This window comes from Neofelis nebulosa, chromosome 18 (genome assembly GCF_028018385.1).
Source record: "Neofelis nebulosa isolate mNeoNeb1 chromosome 18, mNeoNeb1.pri, whole genome shotgun sequence".
NCBI classification, from domain to species: domain Eukaryota; kingdom Metazoa; phylum Chordata; class Mammalia; order Carnivora; family Felidae; genus Neofelis; species Neofelis nebulosa.
Genome location: NC_080799.1, coordinates 6,095,541 through 6,120,877, shown reverse-complemented (window position 1 = coordinate 6,120,877; position 25,337 = coordinate 6,095,541). Strand labels below are relative to the sequence as shown.

At 46.5% G+C, this 25,337-nt stretch overlaps 1 protein-coding gene and 1 long non-coding RNA gene across 9 annotated transcripts in view; one reads left to right on the top strand and one right to left on the bottom strand.

The window, feature by feature from the left end:
• Positions 1-25,337, top strand: part of SMURF1 (SMAD specific E3 ubiquitin protein ligase 1) — a 110,665-nt gene that overhangs the window by 76,747 nt on the left and 8,581 nt on the right. For 5 of the 8 annotated variants that reach the window (XM_058710796.1, XM_058710798.1, XM_058710797.1 and 2 more), the window contains exons 2-15: positions 1,987-2,025; positions 3,185-3,293; positions 4,576-4,709; positions 4,875-4,940; positions 6,209-6,284; positions 8,248-8,489; positions 9,214-9,298; positions 9,899-9,976; positions 10,901-11,047; positions 12,399-12,597; positions 14,362-14,465; positions 22,894-23,008; positions 23,767-23,945; positions 25,130-25,267. In XM_058710796.1, coding sequence (XP_058566779.1) covers positions 1,987-2,025; positions 3,185-3,293; positions 4,576-4,709; positions 4,875-4,940; positions 6,209-6,284; positions 8,248-8,489; positions 9,214-9,298; positions 9,899-9,976; positions 10,901-11,047; positions 12,399-12,597; positions 14,362-14,465; positions 22,894-23,008; positions 23,767-23,945; positions 25,130-25,267 — 1,711 coding nt within the window. The remainder of the gene's footprint in view (positions 1-1,986; positions 2,026-3,184; positions 3,294-4,575; positions 4,710-4,874; positions 4,941-6,208; positions 6,285-8,247; positions 8,490-9,213; positions 9,299-9,898; positions 9,977-10,900; positions 11,048-12,398; positions 12,598-14,361; positions 14,466-22,893; positions 23,009-23,766; positions 23,946-25,129; positions 25,268-25,337) is intronic. The other 3 variants (XM_058710801.1, XM_058710800.1, XM_058710799.1) reach the window with 2 other exon arrangements.
• LOC131501105 (uncharacterized) overlaps positions 1,595-25,337 on the bottom strand; it is a 39,405-nt gene continuing 15,662 nt past the window's right edge. The window contains exon 3 of the long non-coding RNA XR_009256634.1: positions 1,595-2,377. This is a non-coding gene — a long non-coding RNA (uncharacterized LOC131501105). The remainder of the gene's footprint in view (positions 2,378-25,337) is intronic.

Below are 25,337 nucleotides of genomic sequence, written 5' to 3'. Positions count from 1 at the left end.
GCTCCTCCTCTGCTTGTGCTCTGTCTCTCTCTCAAAAATAAATAAACATTAAAAATTAAAAAAAAATACTACATTCTTGAAAATTGGCAAAATTTGTGAAGCACTCTAAAAGTGCCATTGGTGTATTTTCCCTTGATCTGGTAAGCTTTAATCATGTGACAGATTAGGTGACAAAATTTCTTCACAGTAATTGATGCCACCTCATTATTACAATAATAACAGTAGCTTTAATTGTATTCTGTCTCTATGCCAACATTGTGCTAAATTCTTTTTTTTCTTTTAACAAAGATTTTATTTTTAAGTAATCTTTACATTTGATGTGGGGCCTGAACTCACAACCCCAAGATCAAGAGTCACATGCTGTTCTGCCTGAGCCAGCCAGGCACCCCCATGCTAAATTCTTTTTTTATTTTTTTAATGTTTATTTATTTTTGAGAGACAGACAGAGCATGAGTGGGGGAGGGGCACAGAGAGGGGGAGACACAGAATCCGAAGCAGGCTTGAGGCTCTGAGCTGTCAGCACAGAGCCCAAAGCAGGGCTTGAACTCATGAACTGTGAGATCATGACCCAAGCTGAAGTTGGACACTCAATCAACTGAGCCAGCCAGGCACGCCTGTGCTAAATTCTTTTTTTTTTTTTTTAATTTTTTTTTTTTAACGTTTATTTATTTTTGAGACAGAGACAGAGCACGAACGGGGAGGGTCACAGAGAGAGGGAGACACAGAATCTGAAACAGGCTCCAGGCTCTGAGCTGTCAGCACAGAGCCCGACGCGGGGCTCGAACCCACCGACCACGAGATTGTGACCTGAGCCGAAGTCGGACGCCCAACCGACCAAGCCACCCAGGCGCCCCTGTGCTAAATTCTTAATATGTATTTTCTCATTTGCTTTTCACAGCACTTGATGATGGCCCAATATTTTCTATCAGTCTCCCCTTGCTTTCTATTCTCTAGCATTTGCAAAATTGTCTTATTTATTAGACTATCAGAGATGCACAGCTCCTTTTGTTGCTATCAGCAGGAGCTATACAGGTAAATATTGTAGGTCTTCATTTGAATTGGCATTCATGGGATCCTATGCAGTCATGAGAGCATATTGATAAATCCATTTCTGTGTGTTTCAGATTTCAAGTTTAAATTAAAACATTTTAGGGGTGCCTGGGTGGCTCAGTTAAGTGGCCGACTCTGGCTCAGGTCATGATCTCATGACTCATGAGTTCGAGCCCTGTGTTGGGCTCTGCGCTGACAGCTTGGAGCCTGGATCCTGCTTCAGATTCTGTGTCCCCTTCTCTCTCTGCCCCTCTCCCGCTTGTGCTTTCTCTCTCTCTCTGTCTCAAAAATAAGTAAACATTAAAAAAAAGTAAAAAAAAAATTATATTTGTTATGGCTGACTCCCAATTGGAGGAGAAAATACTTTTTAGTTGCTTGTCAGTTTGTGTGTGTGTGTGTGTGTGTGTGTGTGTGTGTGTGTGTGTGATGTGCTACTAAACTTGAAAGACATCATTGGCAAAGATAATTTTTAGAATTTTTTTTGTGTTGCAAATATAGACTTGTGTCTCAATTGTTTGTGCTGATATAACAGAATACCATAGACTAGATGGCTTGAACATTTATTTCTCACCATTCTGGAGGCTGGAAAAGCCCAAGATCAAGGCGCTGGCAGATTTGGTTCTTGGTGAGGGCCCACTTCTGGCGTATAGACAGCCATCTTGCTGCGCCCTTACATGGAGAACAGACCGAGAGCGAGCTCTGTGGTCTCTTCTTATAGGGCACTAATCCCACCTTAAGGCCCCACCCTGATGACCCCATCTAAGTGTAAGCACCTCCTATAAAGGCCTCTTGCAAATGCTATCACAGTGGGGTTAGGGCTTCAACACGTGAATTGAGGGCCAAGGGGTGGGTCCAATACAACCCAGTCCATAGCAACTAGGTGCGATGAAAATCTTCTCCATAAATGCTAACCCTAGCATTTCTGTTTGTTTTCAGTGTTATGTGCCAAGAACCTTGCAAAGAAAGATTTCTTCAGTAAGTACACACCCGCTTTTGCTCTCTTACAGTATTAGTATTCTTCACATATTTTTGTAATTTGAACTTAAAAAAAAAAAGACAACACTGGACATACTCCCCTCAGAGTTCTGCCTTCTACCGAACGGACCCATGGTTTGACAAACTTCATTTCCAAGTTGGCAACAATGTGGAGGCTTCGAGCTCCTAGGCTTCGAGCTCCTAGCGTTATAACTCATACAAGAGAAACTGTCTCACTCCCTGTTCCGGCCGCACCCTGTCTTCTCCGTCTTTCCAGCCCTGAATCTGTTGCTTTCTGCTGGATGAAGTGTTCTCAGCTCAAATACACACGAGACGTTTTTCTGTAAAAGAGCTGGGTTTGAGTCAAATTGTTAGTCAAATTTTAGAAATGAAATCACATTTTAAAAGCCTCATAATTAAAGGAAGTGTAAAAACCAGAGGGGATCTTTTTCCGAAGGAAGAAATCACCCCTTAACTGCAGAAATTCGCCACTATCAAGTCGGTGCCTGCAGCATGAACTTCTTCACTCTCTGATCCTCACAAGAATGCAGCTCAGTTCTTAAGTGGTATTATTCACACTTTAAAGGTGAAGAAACTGAGGTTCACAGGCCTTATTCAAGGAGCTGGGAACCTCCGGAGTAGTGGTCCCCATCAAGCATGTCTCTAAAACCCTTAACTTGCCACCTCTCTGATCCTATAAATCTGTGCGACTCATACACCAGCATTTAGGAACCCACCTAATTAAGACTTGGTGAATACTTGGGTTCGTAGATAAAATAGACAAAGCCCAGTAAGTAAGATTGCTAGGTGTTATTTTTTTAGGAGGTATAAATATAATGAATTATAGATCTCTTTTCTTCTATTTAATTAGCCCAGCTGGTGATCATCAGAAATGATTCCAAATTTAAGCCTATTTTTTGTAGTTTTAGCCCCTAAAAATCTGTGGTGTCAGACTGGGTTGCCTTTCTTAGAAAGCTAAATAGAAATAACTTGTTTTGCTGATCAAACTAACCCTAAATTAGAGAATACAGTGCCCCAGGGTAAAGTTCTTCACCAAATTAGATGATCTCAAAGCTCTCTGTAGCCTGTAAGACTGTGTTCTGTGTCACATGGATGGATGTGTAGTCTCATCCCGGTGTGGCCGTCTCCTCTCCTTTAGGACTCCCCGACCCCTTTGCAAAGATTGTGGTGGATGGATCTGGGCAGTGCCACTCAACGGACACTGTGAAAAACACATTGGACCCAAAATGGAACCAGCACTATGATCTGTGAGTTGAATATTCTGTTAAGCCATTTGGGGAGCACCAGGAATCTAGCTTTCAAGAGAAGCACTTAATAATAAAATAAAAATGATTACTAACTTCTCACTGATAACCAAATGAATACATATTGCCTAATTTTATTGTATACTTGGAAGCTCTTGCGTTTGACATGTTCATAGATTTTTACGGTTTGCTTCCATACTGTGTTTTTCAAACTTCTCCATCTCCTGGCCATGCTGACAGGAGAAAAAGGGGTATAGTTCAGGTCCTTTCTATGCTGTTCCCCCCCGCCGCCACAGTGAACCTCTGAAGCTTGTTGTAGAGTTTTACTTTAAAAATGCATTATTATTGGGGCATCTGGCTGGCTCAGTCAGTGTAGCAAGGAACTCTTTGATCTCAGGGTTGTGAGTTCGAGCCCCATGTGGGATGTAGAAATTACTTAAAAATAAAATCTTTTTGAAAATGCATTATTATTGTACATACTTATTATTCAAATATATATTGTTTATATTTCTATTGATTTTTTAAATTTCTACTTTTTAGTAGGAACTATATTTTCTACAAGAGAAGATGAAGTTTGTCGTAGAAAATATAGCTCGGTATGATCGAATGGATGTAACATTCATTCCTAAGATGGATCGCACTTTGAAGACCATGATTTTAGATACACCTATGTTTTCATGGCCCTGCTAAGACAGTGTCATCAAAAGAACACTGAGTGATTATTGGTTTTGTATTAATACAGATTGCATGGAGTCTGGGTGGGATTTTTTGTAACCAGATTCCAAGACTTACTTTTAGTTACACTCGGGAATCCTAAGTGGCTTGGGAGATGGTTGTTGCCCCTTTTCCCGAAAACTGCCCTCTGGTTGATTTGCATGAAGAGTAGGTGGAGGTAGAAAGCACTCTTCAATGTGCTTTGGGTGCATCTGTGGTTTATAAGTAGGCCCTTGCTGCAAACTAGTATTCTACATGAAGCTTAATTGGTGAGATTTTATGAATTATGTCATCGTCCTTTGGAACTATAAAAATATAGTGATTCTCTGTTATAAGATGATTATCATGATGTAGTTACGCACGGATGCTTCTTACATAACTGGCTGTTGGCCTTTCCCCAGGCCCTTGAAGTTAGTAGATGTGTATTTATTGAGCACCTGTTATGTGTGGGGTATGTAGAGCCAACGTCATTTTAAAAGGATTCCTTTGTACTCAGAAGTGAATCAGATGAAATCTCAGCGGGCTATCGTAATTCAAAGAGGCAATTAAAAAGGAGTTTGTATGTTTTCAGATATGTTGGGAAGACTGATTCCATAACCATCAGCGTGTGGAACCACAAGAAGATTCACAAGAAGCAGGGAGCTGGCTTTCTGGGCTGTGCGCGGCTGCTTTCCAATGCTATCAGCAGATTAAAAGATACTGGATGTAAGAACCAAAATGCTCTTCTGCCTTATAGTACAACTGAAGAAGGGTTATGAGGCATCTTTTCGTTTTTTTTTTTTTTTTCCTTTTGAATACCGAATACAGAATTCCTGCCCTCCTCCCTAGTTAACATTTCCCTGGGTTAAGTTTTGAATTATTTGTTTGCAGACCAGCGTTTGGATCTATGCAAACTAACTCCCTCAGATACTGATGCAGTTCGTGGCCAAATAGTGGGTAAGAACTTTCTCATCTGTATAAAGAGATGCTTTTTCAAAATTTAACATTCAGCTCTCCATCACCGAGAAAGCGCACTTGGGCACTGACCGTGGTGACATATTTTCAAAGGACGAGCCACATCCGGGGCCATCTTTTCCGCGCTAGAAACTTTCGTCTTGTGTGGTTTTATTATTTTATTGAATTCTCTTCATCCTGTCATTCCAAGTTGAGTTAAAATGACTAGGCTACAAAAAGATTTCAGGTTATAATTTTTAAATATAATTTTAATCACCACGTTAATAGACAATTAATTTGCCATGGTCTTAACCAAGTGTACGTGAGAAGAATGGTGGCCACATGTACCAGAGTTGAGAAATAGTTTCTTCAGGAAGACCTGTAATATGCATAAAAGGCAAAGATGACTTCTGAAGACTTCCATGTGATAGGATTTTATAGAGTCAGGATCGAATTCTTTAGGATAAAAAAAAAGATCAAATGTGCTAGTGTTACAAGTGTTGACTGGAGGTGTTCCATAGGAAGTGATTTATTTATCTGTTAAGTGGCTTGTTCTGTTATCCACCCCATTTCATTAGCATTTTAGGGTAATTCAAATGTTGCCTGTGTGCACTGCAAGGAACCGGAGAAAACCTAGTATTTTAGCAGTGTACCGGAGTGAATCACGACCCCAAATCTTTTAGGTATTGTCTTGAATATATCTGACCCGAAATAGGTCAACAGTGGGTATGCATCCTGAAAACTATCATAATGAGAAAGTTCTCACTTAATGCTTTTCCTGTTTGCGATTTCTCTTTCTCTGTGGAGTGATGTGCCAGGGGAAAAACGAGTAACTAGAAGCAACTTTGTAAACGGCTTTGTTGTTCACAGTAGGGATAGAGAATAAATATTTCAATTCATCTAGACTTTGCATATACTGACAGTGCTCTCCGTGTCCTTATGAAACATGAGTCAAGATCTTCTTAAAAAGTGAGGTAACTTAGAGGGAGTGAATCCCGGGAATCTGTTATTTTTACGGAGAGCGTGAAAACACAGCCTCTCCTCCACATTTACAAGGAATGTTCCAAACAGTATGCAGTGGTGTAGAGCGAATGTAATGGAGTAAATGCTTCAGACATGAAAGCACAGGACTAGCTGTGTTTATGTATATACATGTGCCTCGCTTTGTATAATAATATTGTACGTAAGTTACACCTTTGCAATGGCTCACTGTGTCACACCTGTATGGAATGCCACTGGATTTTAATGCAAGACGTTCTTTTCTGTTTTAGTCAGTTTACAGACACGAGACAGAATAGGCACTGGAGGGTCTGTGGTAGACTGCCGAGGACTGTTAGAGAATGAAGGGTACGTATCCCCGTGGCGATGCCTGCTGAGTTCTCTGCTGCCTTGGGCTCTCACTCTCTATGAAACAGCCTTCACACCTTTGTGCCGAATGCTTGAGATGCAGCTTGGGATAAAACTGGGGTCCAGTTTCCTTGTTTATAAAGGAAGCTGTAAAGACTAGTGGGGTTGTGCCCCTAAGACTCAGGATCCAATTTAAAGAGGTTTGCGCTGGCCAAAGATGGGAGTTTGAGCATCAGTAAGAATTATAACCGTAGGGGCGTCTGGGTGGCTCAGTCATTTAAGCCTCCGACTCTTGATTTCAGCTCAGGTCATGATCAGGTCTGTGAGATTGAGCCCCATGTTGGGCTCTGCGCGGACAGCACGGAGCCTACTTGGAATTCTCTCTCCCTCTCCCTCTCTCTGCCCCTCCCCCACTTGCTGCATCTGTCTCTAAATAAATAAATAAACATTACAAATTTGAAGAAAGAATTATAACTAGTGGATTGAAACAAATCAAATATATTAAAATTCTTGAGTTCATAACGACACTCAGCAGAAAGACCCTAAAACACGCACAGAAAAACTTAAAAGCTCATTGGTCACTATCACAGTTTTGTGATCCCCAATGCCTTAATGGAGCTGGGCAGTAACCATTAATGGCTGCTAAAACAGCACAAAAGAGAGTTAATCTGACATTAACACACCCCTTGGAAAGAGGACCGAGAAATTGCTGCCGAACCCTAAGCAGCATCCAGGAGGGGGCGCTCTGGAGAGTGTAGAAGACAACTCTTCAACAATTCCGTTGGAAGAGAAATAAAGAGGAAGAGAATCTACAAATTCATAATAAAAGAGACTTAAAGAGACATACCTACCTACTAAATGCACGTTGGGGACCTTGTTTATATTCTGAGTAATGAGACAATTGGCTGGGGAAATTTGGACACTAGTATTTGATGATATTTAAAAAATGAGTGTACTTTTTTTAGTCACGATGATGGAAGAAGTCCTTGTTTTCTCAAGACATAAGCTGAAGTATTTAAGGGTGAAATGGAAACACTTTGGGACTGGTTTCAGAATAACCTGGCAGAGGGGAGACACTGGAGGAGTAGCTGTGAGATGCCCATTGTTGTAGCTGGGTGACGAGTTTGGGGGGGTTGTTGAGATAGTCTCTCAATTTGTGTATATATTTGAAAGTTTTCAATGTATGATTTTTTTTAATGCTAATGAGGGAAAATAGGCTTTAAGGTGAATAGTCTTCAAAAAATAGCCTTTAAGGTGAATTGTCTTAAAAGGGTTTAGGAGGTAAAGATTTATGTTAGAGAGCACTTAAAGTCACTGCTGTATTTATGTAACCTGAAGTTCTACTAGAGAGTAAAGTAACAAGGAAAGTGGAGTATGGATTTGAAAAAAAAAAAAAAAAAAAATATATATATATATATATATATATATATATATATATATATATATATATATGTTTATTTTGGGGAGAGGGAGAGAGCCGGGGGGGATGGGCAGAGAGAGAGAGGGAGACACAGAATCTGAAGCAGGTTCCAAGCTCCGAGCTGTCAGCACCCCGACGTGGGGCTCAAACTCACAAACCATGGGATCATGACCTGAGCAGAAGTGGACGCTTAACTGACCAAGCACTCAGGTGCCCCCGTGGATTTGATTTTAAAGCAAGAAATACGAAATTTCATTTTGCGAGCTCCTTACAGTACAAGGTTGGGTTTTTGAATCATTCAACTCTCCCCGAGGATGAGATCCCGCCCGTGGCCTCTATGGCACTTGACAGATGGCTCCCTCTGGCTGCTTGTTCCTCATGAAAAAGTCTACCTTTCTGTTTAGATGGGACAGAAGGAATCTCGTACAGCTGGGCACTTGGGGGCATCTATCTTGGTGAAGAAAAGCACAGTAAACGGGTGTGGTTTTGGGCACTTGTGTTGGGCCGGTGTTCCCATGTGTGCCATGCTGCTCTCCTTTCTAGAACTGTGTATGAAGACTCAGGACCTGGAAGGCCTCTCAGCTGCTTCATGGAGGAGCCAGCCCCTTACACAGACAGTACTGGTGCTGCGGCTGGGGGAGGGGACTGCAGGTTTGTGGAATCCCCAAGTCAAGATCAAAGGCTCCAGGCACAGCGACTTCGAAATCCTGAGGTCCGGGGGTCACTACAGACACCTCAGAACCGTCCCCACGGCCACCAGTCGCCAGAACTGCCCGAAGGCTATGGTGAGAGAACCCACCCAGCCACACCGGAGCGTGAGCGGCAGGGTTGCATTTCTTAAGCTTTTTTTAGTAACTTGTACGTGCGGTAACTGTGGACATTTGCAGAGTGGGGCCGTGCGATGGTCGTGTCAGAAGAAAGCCAAGTAAAAAAGGTGGTGATAAATCTGGTGCATCGTGAATTTGTCAGCAATCACTCCAGTCTCCCAGTTTAGCAATCGTGTGAAAATTTTAGGCAAATGAATACCAAAAAAAATCCAAAATGATGCGTGGGCTGGATGAGGGTGGATGGAGCGTTCAGTAATTTGAATGTGGGAAGCTCGGCGTCGGGTACAAGGGAAAGAAGGGACGGAAGGGATCATCTGACCGCCGCAGAGAGGAGAACCCGGTGAGGGAGGAATAGAATTTAGATGTGCAGAGAACAGCAGAACATCTGAGAGCAGATGGAGGTGACGGGGCCAAGGTGAGGTCAGCACCAAGATGGAAGGGACTCCTGGGGTGTGGCCAAGTAAGGAGATTGCTGCCTCCGCAGGTGTGGGCAGGAAGAAGTGAGAGCCGCCCAGATACTTCCACGGGGCTTGTCAAGTGGGAGGTCAGGCGGAAGCTACCCACTGTCCTTTCCTCCCTGATTTTAAAGAATATTGAAAGGAAGCTTAGACTCTGTGCTTAAGAGGGTTCGTTGAAAACTCTTTGGAATTGAACTAATTGCGCCCTCTGATTTCTTGTGCAGAGCAAAGGACAACGGTGCAGGGGCAAGTTTACTTTTTGCACACACAGACTGGAGTTAGCACGTGGCACGACCCCAGGATACCAAGGTACGTTTGCTACGGACGTGCACCGTCAGCGCCCCTCCGCCAGCACTTCTTCCCTCACCCCTGCCCTCCGCGATAGGGAGCACCCCTGGGGCTTGAAGGAGTCATCCCAGGGTCTTGGACCCAGGCTCTCTGCTGCCCCCTTCAGACTCCACGTGGTCAGTGGGCGGCTACTGTACCGCCCGGGGGTCCTTGAGGAAGCAAACCTGTGTCTTGAGATCAGATCATGTAACTGAAAGAGACCCTCGCTCTAGATGAAATCACACGTGCCCTTGCTTGAAAAGCCAATAAGCCCTTCGAGATGTGCTGTTCCCATTTTACACTAAAAATACCAACGATGTATTGATATCAATATTGATATCATTTCGGGTGATGAAATGATAGCACGTCTGGGATTTGCTTCAAGTAACCCGGGGGGGAGTGGAGGGGGGATTAGGTTTGCAATAGGGTGACGAGTTGATAATTGTCGAGGTTGGTTAGTCATTAGCGGGCTCTCTCTACTTTTTTATATGCTTAAAGTTTTCCATAATAAAAAGTTACAAAGGAAATGTAAAGACTCTATTACCCTTTCTCTCTTCTACTTTACTGTCCCTCTTGCCTCAGTCCCTTGGGGACCATTCCTGGGGGAGATGAAGCTTTTCTATGCGATTTCCTTCTACAAGGCCATACATCTGAGCCCAGGTCAGAGAGACCCCCGCCCCTCCCCCACCCTGTAATGGAGTTAAGTTTCTTCTTTTTTTTTCTTCGTTTTGCTTTCCTTTCCAAATTTTGTTTTGTTTTGTTTTGTTTTGTTTCAGAATAGCATTACTACCTAATAACATTTCTAGTAATGCTCACATCCTTTTTATTCATCACTTGTTTCATCTGAGAAAGACTTCTTGTTGCTGACTTTCCAAGTCTCTGTTGAATTTAAGATTCAGTGTCTATAATTAGAATGGAAATATTACCTGCAAACGAATGAGGTGTCTCTAGTACCCGCTGTAAGAAACGTCAGGCTTTGTGCTGATTAGACAAGCAACTTGGCCACTAATGTTGTGTTCCCATGTGGCCGGATTGTACTGAGATCATTCACCAAGAGGTTAGAATCAGAGACACGCGTGTAACAAAGGCAAGGAAAGCACGAGAATGCCGCTTCCCGGTGCTGCTGTTCTGAACTGTGAGATTTTGAAGGGGTGTCAGTCTATCCCCTTGAACTTGCGCTTCTGGGAGCCTTTCAAGTGAAGCCGCCTTTGTGACCTTGAGCATTTAATTTAACTTGTAAATTCAGATGGTTTTCTGACAACAATCATCTACCTCCTGCTACTCGGCCCTCTTTCGAGGAAGAAACGCTGTTTCCCCCGATAGACCATGAGCCTTGTTCCCCATCAGGGTCACGGGCTCCTCCTAGAGCTCCGTTTTTATCTGTCGGGTTTCGCTGCCACCTGCAGCACGGAGTCCTGGACTCGGTGGGAGTTTGGCGTGAGTCGTGCCGTGACTGTCCCTCTTAGCAGAATGGGACGTTGGCCGCATTGATCAGGGACTCCTGTGGTTCCTCTTGCTGACATTTTGGTTTCGTGCCTCCACACTCAGATGGACAAACCTGTCTGTTCTCTTCCATTTCGGCAGAGACCTTAACAGCGTGAACTGTGATGAACTCGGACCACTGCCACCAGGCTGGGAAGTCAGAAGTACAGTCTCGGGGAGAATATATTTTGTAGATCATAATAACCGAACAACCCAGTTTACAGACCCAAGGTTACATCACATCATGAAGTAAGACTTGTACAGAATCTTTGTAGATTTCTTACGCTTGTAATTTAATGTTTTCTACTAATATTTCTCTTAATTTATCGACTGTGTTGTTTATTAGTGGAGGTTAAGTGTAAGCAAAATATAATAAATGTCTGGTGGACAGTTGCGGGTTTTTAAACTCCCAGGACAGCCGTGAGCAGTTTTGTTTTTTTTTTTTTTCCTTAATGTTTATTTTTGAGAGCAAGAGCATGAGTTGGGGAGGGGCAGAGAGAGGGAAACACAGAATCTGAAGCAGGCTCCAGGCTCTGAGCTGTCAGCCCAGAGCCCGATGCGGGGCTTGAACTCACGAACTGTGAGATCATGACCTGAGTCAAAGTCAGAGGCTTAACCGACTGAGCCACCCAGGCGCCTCAGTTGTGAACAGTTTTGAAACTGTATTGTTGCCGTCTTTTCTTGCTTGCAGCCTAAATAAAAGTCACTGAGATGACAGCATTAGGCAGTACAGCTCCATTTTCAAAGCTTCCGCGCGTGGCTCTCTGAGGGAGTGTGTGGCCCTTGGCACGAGAGCCCCTGAAACCAGGCTCTTCCTTAGTGCCCGCTCGTCACCATCTGGACGGGCTGCCGCAGTCCATATTGCTGCTTGCCAGAGCCTTTTCCTGGGCCCGTCCTTCCTGGATGACTTGGACCTGGGAGTTATCTTGGATCCCACAGTCAGTGCTCTGGGTCTGTCGTGTTCTCAAGAACGTAAGAGCCCCGTGTGGCTCTTCTCACGACACCTGACCTTAGGGGCCAAACCTGGACAAGACGAATGCCACTTCATCCCTCTACTAGTCTACTATCCCTCTACTAGGACTAGTCCTAGTCCTTGATTTTGCTGGAGTTTTGTCAGTGGGCTTAGAAATCTCTTGGTCGTGAAAATGAGGAATAGTTCCCATTAGATTGCACTTGCCTTGTTTGCTCTTGTACGATAACCTGCTCGTGAAAGTCTTCACGTCAGCTCCATTGAATTTTGACTACCAAGGCGCATCTAGTAATGCATCGGTCAGTCTCTCAGATACATACCAGATGTGTGATAAATGACAGCAATTTCTGTTTTTATTTACAGCAGTGATAAGCTGTAGGGTAAGCAGTTGCTTGGAACTGGGGTATCTTCTTGATTGAAGCCATATTTGGACCTCTGTATTTAGGCCAGTGGTGGCCACCATCAGTGTTTATGTGTCTTCATACATGGTTATGTCAGCAGAGGGAACATCTCTTCTTGCAGTTCTGTGTGATGAGCTCGCTTCTCAATCCCTCACCAGTGGGGGGCATTGCTTGTGGCTCCCTGGGCCGCTACTTTTGGGGTGACCTTGATGTTTCTGTTCTTCTCAAGTCACCAGTGCCAACTAAAGGAGCCCAGCCAGCCGCTGCCATTGCCCAGCGAGGGCTCGGTGGAGGATGAGGAGCTTCCTGCCCAGAGATACGAGAGGGATTTAGTCCAGAAGCTGAAGGTCCTCAGACACGAGCTTTCGCTTCAGCAACCCCAAGCTGGTCATTGCCGCATCGAAGTGTCCAGAGAAGAAATATTTGAGGTATGGAATTCGGTGCGACCAGCAGGGAGGCATAGACTGTTAAACCCTGTTGACAGACAGCAGGTTCTTTCTGTTTGGTGTTTCGGGTACCGATTTTATCACTCAGCGAATTGCAGGGCTTTATCAGGACCGATGGCCATATAGAGAGACAGACTGGACTTCCTCCTGTGGTAGGAGTTTAAAAGCTAGAGAGCTTCTGAAGCAAAAATATAGAGACTCACACAGAAACTAGCACTAAATAACACTGTAAATCCTCTTCTGTGTGCCGGTTATATATTCCTGCAGTCCGCATGGTTTCTCCAGAACCAATCCCTCCTTCTGCTTCTTGCCATCTCACCTAAGGGCATCGCCTCCTCAGAGAAGCTTCGGGGCCAAGTGGCCACTTTATTGTGTTTTCTGGAAATGGGAAGATCCAATGGTTCCTGGAAAGGGTTGTCTTTCATACAGCTCCCCTGTGGGATCAAGGCCACCGAACAGGCGGGACCTCCTGTAGACAGGGCCCTTTTCTCAAGGCAGGTGATTGGAAGGTAAAGTCTCGGTGATGTTTGGGCTGCGTCCTGCCTGCCTTTGTGGAATCATGGGCAGGAGTGATCAAAAGAGGCTGGGTGAGACCTGAACACGGAAGGTGAGGACACAGCGGCAGGCAGCCCAGTGCCGTCCTCACTGGGTGCTGAAAGCGCCCAGAGCCATGTTCGATGCTCGGGCACAGATGACGGTTAGGCGAATGGATGGACTGGCCAGAATGGCCATTGAGCAGGGAGAGAAAAGAGCTGCATTCTTCACATTTTGCTGCTAGATCATTTCCACTCAGCATCCCCTTTCCCTCTTGGGATGGGAAAGCTTGAATTACATTAAATTGAAAGCAGGGGAAGAGTCTGAAGTGCCTTATCACTGAAAATATCTACAAGCGTTTAGCTAGTTGCACTTAAAACTCAAAAAAGTAGCTGAAGGTTAGGCTAGCCGCCTGTGTTCTGTGTTTTGGGTAAGCTCCCATAGGTCTTACTTTATTTAAAAAAATTTTTTTTAAAACATTTTAATTTATTTTTCAGAGAGAAAGAGCGCTAGCGGGGGAGGGGCCGAGAGAGAGGGAGACACAGAATCCGAAGCAGGCTCCAGGCTCCAGGCTCCGAGCTGTCAGCACAGAGCCCGACATGGGGCTTGAACTCACACGCTGTGAGATCATGACCTGAGCCGAAGTCCGACGCTTAACAGACTGAGCCACCCAGGCATTCCCCCATAGATCTTACTTTAAATACTTTTTTGCTTTTTTTGACTCCCTGGAAATTATGCGATTTTTCACCTCAGATACAAAAACAGGCTCCGAATTCTTTTACTATTCAGATTCTCCAGTGACATCTTCCTTTTGGTTACAATACAGAAGTCGTTCTTAGTATGGCCTCATTAAAATCAATTTGTGTAGAGAAAATGGACTCTGGTGAGGATGTCTGTCCCTAGGCCTTTAGCGATTGTGCTGAAAATGGGGGTGTGCGTTTCCTTTGGGTACGACGTTGCCCGGCGCGAGCTCCTTGTTCCTGAGGGACACCCGGGGAGATCAGGCGACAGGGGCTACCCCACATCAGACACTGGACATCAGACCAACATTCGGACTAGGAATCAGATGAAACTCAGATTTAAATGACTATTTATCCTGATTCGGGCTCCATTACCAACAACTTTGAATCTCTGTAGAACAGTAAGAATGCGACCCGTTCTTCTCTCTGACGGTTTTTGTTTTTTTGTTTTTTGGGTTTTTTTGCCGTGCAGGAGTCTTATCGCCAGATCATGAAGATGCGGCCAAAGGATCTGAAGAAGCGACTGATGGTCAAGTTCCGGGGAGAAGAAGGTTTGGATTATGGCGGAGTGGCCAGGTGAGGCTCTCGGTCAGCCCCGCTTCATGCTGGGCGTGTCTCCGCATGGCATTTGGTGCTTCTGGGAGTAAGGGTTTGTCCGGGCTCTGTGAGCATGTCCCGAGAACCACCGGAGGACACATCTCCTTGTCCGTTATTTTGTGGAAAGATAGGTTTAAGATAGGTTTAAACTTTTCAACTCTCCCCCCCCCCCCCCCCACTGCTTCATCTGGCAGCTCTAACCTGAGACATGAGAGGCCTGCTCCTGAAATTAGTCTGGGAGGGAGGCAGCCTTACTTTTCTCAGTAGAGGACTTTCAGGGTGGGAGAAAGGCATGTAAATTGCATTTGTGTCAAAGGAGTTTTGTCAAGTGAAATGCTGGTCAAGATCATTCGTGCCAAGGACCTTAAGAGTAGAAGAATTAAAAGGTGCTGTTTCCCGTCCTGCCTCTTTTCACCTTTGAGACCACTGCCTTTTAACACTTTCTTCCGATGGGTGACTTTATGTCACTAAACTGATCAAGTTCAGGCATAATCTGTTGACTTCAGGATTTATGGTCACAGACACAGATAGACTGGATCTAATTTAACACTGTCACTTGCTAGTCTGGCGCCGTCACGATTTTTAGATCTTCCATCATTGCCCTGGTAACTTGACATGATGTGTTTTCACCATTGTTTGTTGGTTTGTCAACTGGACACATTGTCTCTTGACCTCTTTCTTCATAAGCAAGAAGGATATAAATACTTTTGACTTCCCCTCCAGGAGTCCTTCTGCCCTCCCCTCCTATGTTCTGTCATCCAGGGTTGGAGATTTATAGTCTGTTCTGTAGCCAAAATTAAGTAGCTCCCCCTGCTTATCTACCTAGTATTTTTGTGTTGAAAATCAGTACAGTATTGGGGCACCTGGGTGGCTCAGTCAGTTAAGTGTCCGACTTCGGCTCAGATCATGATCTCATAGGTTCGAGCCCCATGTTGGGCTCTACGCTGACAGCTCAACCTGGAGGCTGCTTCAGATTCTGTGTCTCCTTCTCTCTCTGACTCTCCCCTGGTTGCATTCTGTCAAAAAAAAGAAACATTACCAAAAAAATTTGACTTTAATTTGAAAATCAATACATTGTTTACGTTACTAGGACCGTGTAAATACTGTTCACCGAGGGGGTTGAGTGGTTTCTAGGATTTTTGCCTTTAGAACAAATTTTAATTTTCCAAGAATTTCTTCATCTTTGTCTTCTTCTTCTTCTTCTTCTTTTTTTTTTTCAAAACCAGGCTTTGTCTTTACTTTGTCCGATTAAGCTTGATCTTTTGCCTCCCTCCACCCCCCGCCCCTGCTTCCCCCGCGTGTCTCCTTCGTGGACACTGCCCAGTCTGATTGGTGGTTCCTTAGGTCTTCTGCACAGTCGTGGTCATGGGCATCACTGCTTTCCCGGGTTAGAGCATGGTTTTGTGGATCCTGTAGTTCCCTCTTCCTTGGTTTACTCCTTTGTGTTACTGGACTGTACCCTCAAGCAGCTTTCTTAGAAAGGACGTGTGGGAGGTGAATTTTCCAAGGTCTTATGGAAAACGTTCATTTGCAGTTTGCCCTTTTTATAGATTTCTAGGAAGAAAGTAATTTTCATTCGGGACTTTGAAGGCATCGCTGTCCTATCTTCCGGCACCCAGCGTCACCGAGCAGTGGTCTGGAGCCAATCTGATTTTAGTCCTAACTTCACCCAAAGTGGTTTGGCCTCATCCAGGACCACCCGTCACCCTAGGAGTCTGCCACCTTGTTTCTGTTCTTTGCCCCCCTTCCCATCCCTGCTCCCTGCTTCTGCGTCGTCCGCCGTCACGATTACCCCCTCGCCGCCCTTTTGGCCTGCTGCCCCTGCCTGGCAAACCCCGCCTCTGAACAGTCCCGTCCTCGGGCCCGGAGGGTAGCCGGGGGGCCGTGTGCTCCACGCTGTGGCCTCTCCCACGCTGGCGCCCACGAGCCCCGGGAGGTCCCTGCGGCCGGTGCAGCCATGCTGTGCTCCTTGCGTCCCCGCCTGTGCGCCCCCCCGGGGCCTCTGCCTCGGCCCCGACACCTTCACCCTCGGCTGCCGACTTCTCCTCCTCTGCCGCCGACTTCGCCTCCTCTGCCGCTGACGACACACGGCCCCAGTGGAGTCTCTCTACCGCCACCGAGTATCTGTCTGCCGGCACCTCTACCCACGTGGCCCCGTGTTCCCTGCACGGCCCCCTGTAGGAGAGCCACCCTGTCCCCCGCACAGTGCGTGTCCTACTCTTATTTTGCATCCGCCTCGCTTCCTCACCGTGTTCCTTTCTGTGGAGTCAGTCTCCGCGTGTGTGCGCTAGGACGGCGCCCTTCTTGAACCTTCCCCGCACGCGATCCCCTTCCTGTCTACACGTTAAGGAGGCACTCGAGGCAAATAAAGCAAAGAAAAGAGAAATTCCAGGAAAAACACAAATTTGTTCAAAGGTGCTTCTGCCTCAGTCATTGACCTGTTTGTTCTCAAGCAGGAGCCCTCGGGGGACTTGTGAGCATCCCTCGTCCTGCTCCCATGTCTCTTGCTTCCTCTCGACACCGCCCCTGCCCCGCTTCCTCGGATGCCCTCCTCGGCTTCCATCTCCCCCAGACCCCGCGATGACTCCTGGGCCTCTACGTCCCCTGGCCTGTCAGCGGAACCTGACGCCTCTGGTCGCTCCCTATTCTCAAAGCACTTTTTCCACTTGGTTTCCGGACGCCACCCTCTCCTGGTTTGCCCCCTGGCTCCCTGCCAGTCCTCGTGCGGGTGCTCCTTACCCGGAGCATCGGTGGCCCCCGGCTCAGTCCCGGGGTCGCCGAGGGCACCCTGGGTTCCATCTGTATGCTGCTCCCGTCAACACCACACTTGCTTGCCCTGGGCTCTCTGTGGGGGTTTCTGAACCCTTCTAAGCCTGATGGTCCCGAATCTCTGAGGGCCCCTCATCAGCTTCTCGTTTGTCCTACCTCAGTGCCCGCCCTCACCCCCTCCCCTGTCGTCTCCCAGGGCCCGTGTCCGTGGTCCTCAGCAGACAGCGCTGCCCCGACTGCATGTTGCCCTCCAGCTCCCTGGCCCCCCCGCTCGGGGCCTATCTGTCCTATCTGTCGTTGTTCCTCTGAACGTGCCCCCTGCTTCTCACTGTCCTGCACAGGCCGCTGCTCGGCAGCAGCCGGCGTGAGCTTTTTGGAGACTCGGCCATCATCCCCTGTCCCCGAGCCCCCAGCTGAACCCCAGCAGGTGCTCCAGGCTCGACCCTGGCTGCTCCCCCTCGGCTGCTGCACTCTCGCCGTGGCTGCCTCGGGCCTTGGCCTTCACCTCCCCTCTGCCTAGAGTGTCTCTGAGACCCTCATGTAGCCCATTCCCTCTGTTCCCTTGGGTCTGCTCACACGCCCCCCGAAAAGGCCTTGTCTGCCTCCGAGATCCCGAGATCCCTGGCCCCGGTCTGCTGCATGGCCCACAGTCACAGAGCGTGCGCTCGGAGCCGTCCCATCCTCGCTGAAACCCCGGTTCCCATCCCCTCCTCGCGGAACCCCCAGCTCCTACGAGCACCTGCCACGCCAGCGTACCTCCCTCCTGGGTCAGCCGAACCAGCAGCGGCTTCTTGCTCAGTTTCCCCTCTTCTGTTTCCCTGCTTTGCTCTTTCTGAAATGCCAGTTACGCAGATGCTGGACTCCCTGGATGGACCCTCCAGGTCTCTCTTTTTATTTCCCATCTTTGCTTGTTTTCCCCCACCTTCTAGGAGCGTTCAGCTTCCGGTGCTTCAGGATTTTTTCTTTACGTGAACAAAAGTGGTGATTCTAGACAGTCTATTTGATTTTACTCGCTCATCTCCGAGTTCCTACTTTTCACGAGGCATAGTTGACACACGATGTTACATTAGTTTCAGGTGTGCAACGTAGTGTTTTGAAAAGTCGAACACTCTGCTCGCTACAAGTTGTAGCCGTCATCTGTCACCAACAGGGAGCGCTCTCTGACCTCCCTCTTCCCTTCACCCATTTTGCCCGGCCCCGCAGCACCCTCCCCTCTGGCAGCCATCAGTCCTCCGTATTTATGGGTCTGTTTCTGCTTTGTTGTGTTTTTAGATTCCCCGTAAAAGCGACATCATGCGGTGTTTGTCTTTCTCTGACTCGTTTCACTTAGCATCATACCTTCTAGGTCTATTCGCGTTGCCACACCCGGCAAGATCTCCTTTCTTTGGTGATTAACATTCCATCATGCGTATATACATCTCTTTATCCGTTCATCTGTGCACGGACACTTGGGCTGCTCCATAGCGTGGCTCTTACAAATAATGCTGCAGGAAGCATAGAGGTGCATATATCTTTTTGAATCAGTGGTTTCATTTCTTTGGGCAAATACCTAGTAGTGCATGGTATTTCTAGTCTTAATTTTTTGAGGAAGCTCCACACTGTTTCCCACGGTGGCTGTAGCGCTCCAACATTGTTTTCACTTTTTATGTGATCGTAACATACTAATTTATTGATTCCATTGCAACAAAATACTTTAAAAATTAAAAATTTCTGGGGCGCCTGGGTGGCGCAGTCGGTTAAGCGGCCGGCTTCAGCCAGGTCACGATCTCGCGGTCCGTGAGTTCGAGCCCCGCGTCGGGCTCTGGGCTGACGGCTCGGAGCCTGGAGCCTGTTTCCGATTCTGTGTCTCCCTCTCTCTCTGCCCCTCCCCTGTTCATGCTTTGTCTCTCTCTGTCCCAAAAATAAATAAAAAACGTTGAAAAAAAAATTAAAAAAAAAAAATTTCTTATCTATGATTGAATCTTCACTTGATTGAATCTTTAAAAAAATGTTTTTTTAATGTGTATTTTTGAGAGAGAGACAGAGCGTGAGCAGGGGAGGGGCAGAGAGAGAGGGAGACACAGCATCAGAAGCAGGTGCCAGGCTCTGAGCTGTCAGCATAGAGCCTGATGCGGGGCCTGAACCCACACACCGTGAGATCGTGACCTGAGCCAAAGTCGGACGCTCAACCAACCAACCAACACCACCCAGGCGCCCTACAGGATTGAATCTTCTTAAAGGAGAACACCCGTAAAATTTGTATGCTCTTGTAAGAATTGTGTTTATTTAATTAAACATTAAATATTGAGACTCTACCGTGTACTAGGTACTAGAGATACAGTAGTGAGCAAAGTAACATGTTCTCTGCCCCCTTCACCCCTCCAAAGTCCCCATCCAAAGGCATTCTCAATCTGACGAGGTACAGGCATTAATTAGAGAATTACACAAATACATGTAAAACACCAGCTCTGGTTAGTGTTAGCTAGAAGTCACAATCTGCCCTTTGGACCTGGAGAAAATCATTCCTCCACCTTCTTTCCACTCCTGTCTCTGCCCTTCATCCTCCTGCCCTCGGCTGCTCCTGAGTCCACCTGGGATGAAGGGCACAGAAAGGCACGCATCTCCCCAGTAGTGAGCTCACAGCGGGCACTGGCTCTCCATGGGAAATGCTTTCCCTTTCAAGACTGTCCCAGGGATGCCTGGGCGGCTCAGGCGGTTAAGCATCGGGCTCTGGCTCAGGTCACGATCTTGTGGTTCGTGAGTGCAAGCCCCGCGTCGGGCTCTGTGCTGACAGCTTGGAGCCCGGAGCCTGCTTCGGATCCTGTGTCTCCCTCTCTCTCTGCCCCTCCCCTGCTCCCACTCTGTCTTGCTCGCTCTCAAAAATAAATAAAAACATTAACACAAACAAAAAAGACTGTCCCAGAGTTCTTCCTTAATCATCTCCATCTTGATTCTAGAAACCATCTTTCTTTTGGCAAACGTAACTTCTGTTTGCCCGTGATAAAGCGAGTTGTTTCCTGCCAAGTGGATCAGGCTTTCTGTCCCCCTTTTTAGGTGAGAAGCTTCCTAGTTAGATGTTCATGTTTGCCCCAACAGTTCAAATCAGACTACTTGCATTTTCTCTTCTCTGCTATTTCCTTTACAGTCTCAGGAATTCAGGACCCTAAACTGTTCCAACCTACCATCCGTCTTAGCGTGGCTGTATTATGTATCCCCAGGCACGCATGTGAATAGCTTGGTTTGATCTGATAGGAGTTCTGTTCCTTCTGCATGTCCCAGTTTTTATCCAGTCTTCCACACAGAGAGGCCTTTTTGGAGGTCTCTTGGTTGACACGGTGGTCTAGCGGAAAGAGCTGTGAGTCCTGGGTTTCCTAGTCCAGTGTGATCTTGCATTGTTTCACCCCTCAGATCCTTCCTCACATCTACAGGGGATCAGACCTATCTCAGAGAGCTGCAGAGAGATTTAAATCACGGGTGTGTGTGTGTGTGTGTGTGTGTGTGTGTGTGGGTGTGTTCATCATCTGGCCGATGAGAATCAGTCTACACTCACTTCCCCGGTGTTTGGTTCCCAACCATTTCCTGTATCGTTAAAAATCCCTTTTGCCTGTATAGTTAGCTCTCCCCTCACCACTTCCTTAACATCCCTAATACACCTCCCTCCCTTGTGCGTGACTCAGTCAGAATATTTGCTTGTGTTTTGATCACTTCCTGTCTAGACGGTTGCAGGTCCTCAGCTTTTGAAAAGGATTCCTCTCAAACCCAAACTCTCAACCTTGGTCTTATAGCCGGGAAATTCTGCCTTTCTAGTAAAGAATTGTGTGACATTTGGAGTCTCCTGGTTTCTGCTAGCTCCTTTCTGTTCTCTTGAGTTCGATACGTAATCTTGTTGCAGTCTGATCCTTTCTGTGTATTGTCACCGTTGCCTTGGATCGTTTGCACGTGTGCTCATCCTTTTCCTGGTTGATCTCAATTCCATGCCTTTTGTGTTTGACAGAGTAAGAAATTCGAGAATAAAATCTGGGGCTGCTGTCTTAACGAAATGTATCCATTAGAAAGGAGATTTGAGTAGAAAGAATAAAAGGCTCACTGTAGAAGTGACACAGGTGTTTGCATAAGCTTTTTCCCGGTCCTGGGCTCCTCGCCCCTGACCCTGGAGCCAAATCACACAGATGCTGTTGAGAGTGCTTGTTTTGCCGGATTGTTTCTTTTTAAATTTTATTTATGTATTTTTTTTTATTTTTCCAAAAAAATTAAATATAATTGTCAAATTGGCTTCCATACGATTGTTTCTTAAAAAAAATTTTTTTTAATGTTTATTTATTTTTGAGAGAAAGAGAATGTGCACGTGAGCGGGACAGGGGCAGAGAGAGGGGGACAGAGGATCTTTAGTGGGCTCCATGCTGACATCAGAGAGCCCAGTGTGGGGCTCGAACTCACAGAACTGCGAGATCATGAGCTGAATTGAAGCTGAAGTCAGACGCTGAACCAACTGAACCACCCAGGTGCCCCTGTTGGATGTTTCTGATTTGGGGCTTTTTGTTTTGTTTTGTTTTTTAATACATAATGAAATGATTGGAATATAAAGGAATTCCAAAAATAATTTATTCTTATGTATCTCGTCCAGATTTCAGAACTCATGAAATTATATCTTGTTATGGATTCAGCTTGTTTTTTAAAATTATAAAAATGATAAATGTTTATGACAAAAGGTAGAATCAACAAGATAGAAAGTCATAAAGGGTAAGGGCGCCGGGGTGGCTCAGTCGGTTAAGCGTCTGACTTCGGCTCAGGTCATGATCTCGCGGTTTGTGAGTTCGAGCCCCGCATCAGGCTCTGTGCTGACTGCTCAGAGCCTGGAGCCTGTTTCGGATTCTGTGTCTCCTCCTCTCTCTGCCCGCCCCCCCATGCTCATGCTCTGTCTCTCTCTGTCCCTCGATAATAAATAAATGCTAAAAAAACTTCTTTTTTAAAAAAAAGTCATAAAGGGTGAAAGTCATTCTCAATCCCTGTCTGCCTGGACTGCAAACTGTTTTCTCCTGACTTAAATGTGAATAACATGTTCCTGTCGGAAATGTAAAAACTCTCTAGCAAGAGGCAAAAGAAAACTGAAGATCCCCCAGAATGCTGATTCTAAAGTTAACTACTGTCCAAGTGTCTGTGTAAATCCTCTTCCTCCTCCTCTGCATATAGATCTTTCCTGTTTTGTGTACATATGCGCGTGCACGCACACCCTTTATAAGTAGAAGGATATGACTGCTCTTTATTGATTGCTCTTTTGTCCATTAGAACCACACGATTGACATCATCACCTGAGATCTGGTCTTTGCAGAGTCCCAGAGAACACCTTAGCTGAGGTTCTGGCAGGCTGATGAGTCCCCCTGCTGAGAGCACTGCCCGTAGCAGGTGGTGCTGGGTAAAGCCCACCGCCCTTCTTCCTCGGCTTCGGAGCCCGTGGGAGTTTGGGCCAGAAAAGCCATTTCTCAGATGACCGGACGCAAGTTGTTACTTCCTCAGACCAATCTGCCCGATCTACACCTTCTCTCAGGGCCTGGTTATCCCGCAGTGTGGCCTTCTAGGACCCAGGGAGTTGGACCTTTTGGTAAGACCTAAACTGGACATTTTCACACATATGAAATGGTTGTCATTTTGTTGTTCCTAGGGAGTGGCTCTATTTATTGTGCCATGAAATGTTGAATCCGTATTATGGACTCTTCCAGTATTCTACGGACAACATTTACATGTTGCAAATCAACCCGGATTCTTCGATCAACCCCGTAAGTACCCATGAATAAAGAGAGGGCGAATTGGAAAGTTCTTTGACTAGATTTCCAGGTCCAGTGTCAGTCCTTGGTTTATCCATTGTGGACTTACTCAGTCTCTGGTAAATAGACACTGAAAGGTAGAGCAGGAAATGGAAATGGGGTTTTCATTAATTCTGCTTATAATTCCACCTGGAAAGCAGAGATGTGAGGTTCCCCAGTTAAAAACCAGAACAGCTCTGGTTTTAGAATGATTCTGTTACTTGGGTTGTCCTCTATGTTCCTCTTTGGTTTTTTATTTCCTTTGGATTTTCTTCTCTTCTGCTTTCTCCTGGGACTCAGGGAGAATTGCCCCCTGCTCTGTTTGTAGTGCAGTGGGGAAAACGGGGGGCCGGCTTCCTGGGCGCCTGGCACTTAGAAGCGCCTGTGTTGGTTTGATTCTCTGTGGCTGCCATGTTGAAATTCTTAATTTTTGAGCAAAGAGTTCTGCATTTTCCTTTTAGGCTGAGTACCACAAACGATGTAGCAGTTCTGAGGACATGTTTGAACGAAGGGCATGTAAAATGTTCAGATGATCTATACAAAACGCATGCTCTGAATTTTGACTACCTAACTAGCCTTCTTTCCTTTGATCGTGAGCACAACCTGTGAGCAACTGAGTCAGTGTTGGGTTGCCCATGGGACAGGTCTCCCAAGAAGCTTGGAGAAAGCACAAGGTATCCACCCTGGCTGGTCATTTTTCTAATAAATGTGTTCTCTGGTGCCCCCTACAGGACCATCTGTCTTATTTCCATTTTGTGGGTCGGATCATGGGTCTTGCCGTATTCCACGGACACTACATAAACGGGGGCTTCACGGTTCCCTTCTATAAGCAGCTACTGGGGAAACCCATCCAGCTCTCTGATTTGGAGTCGGTGGACCCAGAACTCCATAAGAGCTTAGTGTGGATTCTGTAAGTACCGACTCACTGTTCAGTTAATGGAAAATGCCTCACCCATCTTACTGTCCACCAAATACAATTGTTTTGTGTGCATGTGTGCGTGCATGTGAATGTTTTCGAGGGATGGGTGTGAAGTCAGGAAAGAGAAATAAAGAAAATGCTGTTTTACAGCCAAAAACATAAAAGTGGATTTAACAAGAAATACTCAGTTGACTTTCTTCCTTCATGACGTTTGGCCAGTTTCACTTCATAGACTAATTTCTTCCTCATATTATTAAGGTCTGGCCACAAAATTAATCCCCAGGCCTGATAGGTGGGTGGCGGGTTTTGTTTTGGACTCTCCAGTGAATCTCGAGACGGAAAGCACCCAACACAAAATTAGTGGCAGAGTATTTGATAGTAAGAGAAAGTATCAGGAAAAACTATATTTAGTCGACTTTGTTTTAGAATTATCCTAGAACTCTCTTGGAAGCTGTCGGCACAGTCACGTGGTAACCGCGGGGGTTGCGGGTCCTTGTGAATGAGCCGATTTCACAGAGGGAGAGATCCAGGCTCTGCAGGGGGAGAGCGAGAGGGGGAGCTGGAGCCAGCTGCACCCCAAGCGCCGGTCGGCCTCACTTCACGTGCCCCGGCTGGAAATGGGTAGTCCGGGGGGGTTAGGGCCTCCATCCTGTACAAAATCGTTTACTCTGCTTGCGTCTCAGCAAATGCGGGGGGCGGAGGAGTCCACTTGAACTTCCAAGTGCTACTTTGTTTGAATGGATGCATTTGGAATGGCTGCCTTAAAGGAGGGGTTGCGAGTGTTTTCTAGGTGTGTCTTCTGCAGGTTGCTTTTCCTTTGACCCCGTTTCCTCTTCGTGAATCCTTCTGTTCGGAGACTCAGTTTACAAGGCAGTCAGGCCGCCGTGTCTCATAAAATCCCAGAACGAGAGAGCTACCATCACCTCCCTATGAATGTGGGAGCCCGGAGTCCGGGCACATGCAGAGTGGAGCTGTGGTACCCCTTCAGTACCCGCACCCCTGCCCTCACACGTGCTCTGGGCCCTAGGTTTTCCTCTCCCCCCCCCCCCCCCCCGCAGCTCTGGGGTGACGGACAGGAAGTGCCGTCTTTCTCCCGGAATGTTCCGTCTAAGGTTCTGTTCGCTGCTGCATGCTGGCAGAGGTCTGACATCCATCTTGTGTCTTAACTTCAACAGAGAGAACGATATCACCCCTGTGCTAGACCACACTTTCTGTGTGGAACACAATGCTTTCGGGAGGATTCTTCAGCATGAACTGAAACCCAATGGTCGCAACGTTCCTGTCACAGAGGACAACAAGAAAGAATATGTCCGGTAATGTTCTGGGGAACCTTGGAGGTTGCCAGCGGGGACATCCAGGTGCCTGGGACCATCTGGGCAAGGC